This window comes from Vicia villosa, unplaced genomic scaffold, assembly GCF_029867415.1.
Source record: "Vicia villosa cultivar HV-30 ecotype Madison, WI unplaced genomic scaffold, Vvil1.0 ctg.000602F_1_1_3, whole genome shotgun sequence".
Lineage (NCBI taxonomy): Eukaryota > Viridiplantae > Streptophyta > Magnoliopsida > Fabales > Fabaceae > Vicia > Vicia villosa.
In genome coordinates this window covers 287,585-294,935 of record NW_026705276.1, presented here as the reverse complement: position 1 = coordinate 294,935, position 7,351 = coordinate 287,585, and the positions used below count along the sequence as shown (strand labels likewise).

The window sequence follows — 7,351 nt, the reverse complement described above, 5'->3', positions numbered from 1 at the left end:
TCTTTGCCTCAACCAACTAAAGCACCAAATGAACGAATTGAATCTTTGCCTCAACCTACTGCAATACAAGAATGGTGGTTAGTGGTGAGTATCATCGTCCGCCAGCCGTTGATGGACATGTTCAGTCCACCAACATGCAACTTCCAAACAACGATAATTTGAAAATCATGTTTTTAATATTTAGTCAATATAGGACCAAGGGACATATCCAATTAGATGTTATATTAGTCAAGTGAGCTTGTGCTGGATGTTCAATTCGTCCTAACATTTGATGAGATCGCGATGTGCATAATTAAGCTCGATTAAAATGTAAATTTTATTTAATCGATATAATAAATTATTCACAACTTATTGTAGGTGTTTGTTTGACATATAACATGTTAAATTTCATCTTATTTAATGAAATGATGAGTTCAACAATTTCGAATTTTAGAATCCAGAAGTCTCAAAAGTACACTTTATATTCTAAATTTAAAAGATTAATTTTTGGAAAACGGCATCAGAGAACTGCACCAGATCATTGCAGGGGGGTCAAGGTGAAGTTTTTAGGATTAGAGAACAATGTATCAGGCAAATAGGACAAATTCAAGATGAAGTTTGGATTCAAGATGAATTTTTCATTAGTTTACAAATTACAAGACTTTATTCTTTTAATACATATATATTCTATGTTCCTAAAAACAACATTTTTTTTCTAATCAACCCAATGATAATAATGATAGGGAAATCAATTTAATTAATAGAATAAAAAAGAGTGATGATTCTATTATTTACAAATTGAAAACTAATTATTGATATACATCATTTGTTCTGTCTGTCATTTACAAATGTCAAACAGAAAAAGAAACCAAAGCAGTATCCACAACTTTTCTTGCATAGCAAGCCATTACTCCTCAAGCTTCCTACCTCTTCAACCATTTTATAAACAGTGTTAATTTAGCCTCTAGTGCCAAATGAAAGAATATTTCCATGCCTGAATCAATATTCATCACTAAATATATCAAACAAGATGTCAACAGATTGTAACTCATGACGGTTTATGAATCAGAAATGGATATATTATTACCTTCAATCAAATTCATCTTCGTTTTCTTCAAGATGTTCCTCAGTTTCAGGGCTTGAGTTGTTGCTATTTACACGCATGAGATGAGCGCCCGTGTTTAAGTGCTCTCTCCTGTTATTTACAATCTCATGCAGAGAATTTGGTTTAAGGGTGTCATTGTTATTTACAAAGCCATTAGTTTCTGCCGGCATCACATGATTATCCCACTCAGTTCCTTCTATTTGACCTTTATGATTGATAACTTCACCGCCATAGTTAGTCGTGCACTCGAGAGACTCTGAAAGACGCCTAGGTGAAATTCTACCATTTCCAGAAAGCTCAGAACTGCGATGCAACGCTTGGTCATTTATCTTGCTATCCATAGAAGGAGACCTGTATAACAAATGATAATCTTTAGTTAATAAATAAGTAAGCTATATAATGCGGTGCGATAGTGCACCATATGTTTGTATGTATTTTTATGCATCTATGAGTGCGCATTATGCTTAAATAAAATATTAAGCATAATGGTGTTAAGAGTCTCACATCGGACAATATATGGCCTGAACATGTACTTATAAGTCAGGGCAATTCTCACTCTACAAACCGGTTTTTTAGGGTTGAGTTAGGCCCAACCACACAATTCTAAACAATGGCCAATATATAAATCTTGTGACCTTTTAAGTCTAATCACTTCAATTTGTTGTCATACCTTGTTTGTTGTGATTTTGGGGTCTGCATGTAGTTGAAAATTGGAACCAGGTCTTTTGGTCTAGCTTCAATCATGCAAGTTGGAATCCTTTCAATCTCAAACTCTCCTCCTGAAGCAGCTTCTACATCCATTATGGTGGACTCTTTCAACATTGAGTTAAAATATATCTGTTTGTACACAAATTATGTATTTCAATATCTAACTAAAGGGTGTAAAATAAAAGAACAATTTCCAATTATAAGACCATATACCTCTTGCTTCGCCCATAACGGAATCTGAGGTGGATGCATTTGAAGTTCCGCTTCTGAAATATACAAATGATGCTCTTCATTGACAGATGGATTCCCTTTTGTGACAACGTTTTTAACTTTAGGGTTAATGATGTTCTCCTCTACTTCCTCTGGATATATTTTGCTGCTGTCAGAAATTCCATTTTCGCCATATATGTCAACATTGTCTTCTCGCTCTCTCCGACTATGATATATATTCCACTTATGCATTGCCTCAACCACTAATCTCGCATCGGCCTGGGGAGTTGATTCATAAGTAGGAGATAATCCAGAAACAACAGCTGAGTCTTGGCCAGTTACTGTCCGAAGAGCATACTGTATCATCGATCCAGTAGGTGAAAAGACTAATAAGTGATAATTTGCCTTGGAATTGTTCCCTTCCCCGTACATGGCTCTACTTCCTTTAAAAATACGGAAAGACGAAGCAATAGCTCCAGAAAGCGAATTCTTCCTACCAGTTGCAGCTGCAGCGGCACCACTTACCGTGCCTCTCCAACCATTAGATCCATTCCTAATTCTGCTTACTACAGAAAGTGTGATCGGAGGGCCACCCACGTACAGGCTCTGCTGTTTAGGCATTTGAACGGCTGACATAGGAGACCGACGAACTACTTGATTAGTCGTAGCGCTTAATCCACTATTTTTTGTAGGACTATCATCATTCGACTGAATATTTACATATCCTCCTTGAGGATTTATGGCAAATAAATGGCTAGTGCCCCTCGAGGAACTAATCATAATCCACTTGCTGTCGTCACTGAAACTAATATCTTGTATAACCTGGAAAGTCAAATACAGATTTATAAAAAATAATAATATTATATATTAAATCGGAGGACAAGTGAGAATGAACAAGCACTCACCGCATTTGTAAAACCACGTTGCAGCCTGTATAAATGAGCGTAAGAAGGACCGGCATCAGATGCTGACGAATTCTCACGCACAGGCATAATCTTAAAAACATTTATGTTATGACCCTGAACAGAAGTGGTCACTAATATGGTGCCACTTGGATCAAAACATAAGGCTGAAATCGGACTTTTGTGAGCTCGAAATTGGGCAACAACGTTTTTAGAGACAATATCTTTAACAATGACCTGAAAGTATTACCGTGTTCAAAACAAGAGTTGAACCAAAACTTTAGTAACAATATAAATACTTCAAAGCGCGATACATACAACTCCATTAATAAATTAAACACCAAATAAAAAAAAAGAATAGTGTTTACCATTCCAATGTTATCTAAATCTGCGGAATGGCCATTAATGCTGCCATTGACCTTTGGTCCAGAATTCACAGATTGTAGTGAACCATTGTTTTCAGAACAGTATCTAGAAAGTTTCTTATATCCCATATCTCCAAGGGTCACAATCCCGGTAGCAAGATGCTTGCTTGACTCTTTGGCATAGTGTGCAATCAAGCTCCCATTTGTAGAAAAAACAGGAAAGCTTGCAGAAGGTGTTAAATGCTGCGGGCTGACATGGCTGGAAGTGGATACCGCAACTGGGCTTCCACTATAAGCCAGCCATCTTGGACCCACCGCAAGTGGTCCATAGCCTATGCCGACAGATCCAGGAGAATTCATCACTATTGGATTGGTAAGTAAAGTATATTCCCTTTCTAAATTTGTAGCATTAAAACAATGTATCTGCAAAATAAACCACGGCTCCATTTAACATTTCAAAAACCAGGTAGTAAAAATATGGTTTAATTACCCCGCAGAATAGAACCCTAAAATGACATACCTGAGTGGATTGAGAAACGGCGACTATTCGAGAACTGCACCGTACAGAATAAACAACAGATCTAAACTTCATTACATGAACATATGAGTGAGATTTCATTGAATAAAACTGAACGGTAGTTGGCATATAGTTGCCATTCATTTGGTCATGGGAGTTTGACGTGGTTCCATTAGGACCAGTCGACCCATCCTTAGCATTGCTCCCACCAGCAAAGACCCCGTCAGCACAAACTACCAACAACGGGCGGCTGCTTGCAAACTTGTCTTCTGATTTCTTCAATGCAATTGGATTTGGAACCATTTGCATAAAAGAAACAGGACCGTCGTGTTTGGAAACAAGGTCCCGGACATTGTTTGATTCATCAACATGCCAAACCTGAAACCCGGACCGATAGCCTAGAAGAAGCACTTGTTGAACAATATCACCCTCACCCTCCAACTGATCAAACCCGGCCCAGATCACCTATACAAGATGAGCATTGAAATGAATCATCACCCCAAATGAAAAATCGAAAAAACCCCAATGTAGTATTATCACTACTTTTCCCCAAAAGAAATTGCACACATAATATACCTCAAACTTACCATAAAAAATTCTACGCACCTTTTTAGTTTAAAACTTCCATACAACAAATTCAAGCAAGAAAATCACTATGAGATAATTACCGAACGAATTGAAAATTAAATATACCCGCATTCCTTAAATACTAAGTATGAACTAACATTAATCAACAACTACACAGATTATGCCTTCTACCACCTATTGATTAGAAGAACCCTAATCCGAGCAGTGAGATAAGTAATCCGATTTTATCGCATTAAATTATATTTAATAAAAAACAAACCTAAAAAAAATCAAAATCTAAACCGATAAACACCACGAGGTTAAAATGACAATAACCAAGCAATCTATAATCTTAATATCTCTTAAAATCATATAAAACCTAATCTCACACACCTGATCATGATCAGCAACATCATCCCTATCCACAATCGACGAAGCAACGGACGCAGCCGATCGTGCAACGGTAGAAGCACCCGAGGAAACAATCCTCAGGTAACTCGAGAGCGCCCGAAACGAACTCGGAATAAAACCATTGGTTCTGCCACCAACACCAACACCACCCCCCTGGTGAAGAACCTGTTGTTTCTGCCCATCATTCCTCATCCCCATCAACCAAAATAACACCAAACCACAACACAACAACTTTCAATAATCCCTCAAATTCACCTTCAATCATAACACCTCCAAATTCCCTTCCCTTCAATCCACCACCAATTCACACACGTGTCTTCAATCCCTTCCCCTCACCCTAAAGTTTCCAAATTTTCAATCACAACCACAAAAAACACCACCCCAGATCAAATTTGTTCCTTTTTTTTTTCAAGTTTTGTTTGGAGGCACTAAAAAACAAAGAAAACCACCAAACGACAAAAAAAGGAAAAATTTTCGTAATTTTCTTCAATCAATCAACAACCGATTTTTCTTCCTTCACGTATTCCCTCAAAAAAATACAAACAATGATTCTGATAGTACTAATCACAAATCAAATAACAATGATTGAACTAATCACAAAAAATCAAAAACAAGCAAAAAAAAATTTACGAATTGAAAAAGTTACGCATGTTATATACGATGAAATATGAAAGAAGAAATAATAGTGCAGCCAAAAATTGCAGAAGAATCGCCGGAGAAACTGGGGAAGAAGATCTGAGGAGAGAGAAAGAGAGAGAAAAAGTTAGAGAGAGAAAGAGATTGGAATTGGTAAATGGATAACGAAGGAAAGAAAGAAGAAGCGAAATGAATTTGTGAAATTAAAAAGAGTCTTCGTTTACGTCTCTAAGGTTTTTTTTTTTTGGGAAAAAAATAAATGTTTTTTTTTTTTGTTTTAGTTAATGTTTTCACGTTTGAGGTTGTGTTGTTGTGTTGGTGTTTTTGTGTTGGAATAAATTGTTTCAAAGTTGTTACTTCCAGTTCAATTCAACCTAAAACTAACCTCGTTCTTCTCTATTGACACGTCTTGTCCTTTATCAAAAACAACAGATTTTTTTTTTAATTTATAAATTTTTATAAAATGAATTTAATTTAATTAAATACGTTTATTTATTAATTCGTGATTATAATTAATTAATTAATAAATGTGATTAAATTAAATGAATGTTGGAGTTTAATGGTCCCGATACCATCGTGGTTTACAACTCGTGAAGTAGCTAGTTATGGAATAACAATGATGACATATGAGTATCACTTTAACCTTTTATGTGGATTCAATCATAAAAATATGAGTTATTTGAATTAGGGTGGAAGAAACAAAACAAGCATATGGTGAAACCAAAAAATTTGTTTGCATTATATTAATAATATTTTTATAAATATGTATATTAATAAGATTTTAAATATATATGCTTTTAATATAAACTAATTTAACATTAATATTAAATAAAAAATTACCCTCTTCAATATCATTTATAAAAAAATTAATATTTTAAATACGTTGAATAACTAATATATTTGAACAATATATAAATTAGAACCGTCTTTGAGGACGTGTAAGACGGACTACCGCACAGGGTCTCAAAATTTTACACTTAAACTTTCTTTTGATAAGACCTCATAAATCTTTATTATTGTTAAGTTTTGGTTAGATATGGCATCTAATTATTTTTTCATGAGTTAAATTATAACTAACCTACACAGAGTCTCAAAAAACTTGAAACGACCTTGATATAAACTATCTATATTAATTATTCAATGAATTTAGAAGTAATTTTTCGAAGGTGTAATATGAAAAAATAGACTATTGTTCATAGATTATCGATTGAGTCATGCTACTAACATATGCCCTAGGGGCACATGTTAAGGATATTATAATTAGAAAAAGTTAAATATAATTAAATGTAATAAAGTCATATTTAAATTTTCGACACATTTAATGCACGTGTTCCAAGAAATTATTTCTAAAAATTGTTTATTAATTTGTGCCCTTGGGGCACATGTTAGCTTTTTCCTTGTCTTTTTAATCAAAGAGAGCTGTGCAAACCAGAACTCAATTGCAACAAGGACATATAAATTGTTAATATTGTGATATAATCCAAGTTGTAGCTTAAGCCCAAGTTAATTAGGGTTAGGGTTTGTTATGTTAGTTACTTAGTATATAAGTCATTTAATTGAATATAAATACATGTTGTAATTCAGTTTCTATTTTCACCTTCAATAATAACAATCCTTATTTCTTTATTCTCTTTTTCTTTCTCTCCTCAATAAAAGTGTCTCACACACTAACAATTTGGTATCTAGAATTCCGGTTAGGTTCTTGATCGTGTTTTTAAGAATCACACATCGGTGATCGTGTTTCTGGAATTATGGGTTGTTAATAAATCATTGCAAAGACGAATGGTGCTAATGACATTTTAAATTCTCTTCCAATTCTTGACGGTAAAAAGTGGAATCGTTGGAGCAAGCAGATGAAGTCCTTGTTTGGTTTCCATGAAACCCTAGAAGTGGTCAACAATAGTGTTCCTAAGCTTGCTCAGAATGCAAGTGGTGATCAGAAAACCGCACA

At 34.8% G+C, this 7,351-nt stretch overlaps 1 protein-coding gene across 2 annotated transcripts; it reads right to left on the bottom strand.

The window, feature by feature from the left end:
* Window positions 1-716: 716 nt before the first annotated feature.
* Window positions 717-5,710, bottom strand: LOC131629744 (autophagy-related protein 18f). 2 transcript variants are annotated; one of them, XM_058900520.1, is made up of 8 exons: window positions 4,747-5,710; window positions 3,790-4,251; window positions 3,273-3,692; window positions 2,908-3,141; window positions 2,006-2,824; window positions 1,755-1,921; window positions 1,067-1,435; window positions 717-991 (listed from the first exon to the last, which is right to left on the bottom strand). In XM_058900520.1, exons 1-7 carry the CDS (start codon window positions 4,960-4,962, stop codon window positions 1,069-1,071), a joined length of 2,685 nt encoding a protein of 894 aa, XP_058756503.1. In that variant the 5' UTR covers window positions 4,963-5,710; the 3' UTR covers window positions 717-991; window positions 1,067-1,068. The 2 variants fall into 2 exon arrangements, with proteins under 2 accessions (XP_058756503.1, XP_058756502.1); XM_058900519.1 differs by having other exon boundaries at window positions 717-973; window positions 4,747-5,709.
* Between the last annotated feature and the right edge of the window lie 1,641 nt (window positions 5,711-7,351).

Excerpts from the sequence above, each read along its gene's own strand:
- LOC131629744 (XM_058900520.1), bottom strand. The coding sequence starts at position 4,962 with ATGGGGATGAGGAATGATGGGCAGAAACAACAGGTTCTTCACCAGGGG. Across the intron at positions 2,825-2,907 it reads AACGTGGTTTTACAAATGCG|GTTATACAAGATATTAGTTT; the intron begins GTGAGTGCTTGT and ends TTGACTTTCCAG. Across the intron at positions 1,436-1,754 it reads CCAAAATCACAACAAACAAG|GTCTCCTTCTATGGATAGCA; the intron begins GTATGACAACAA and ends TTTGTTATACAG.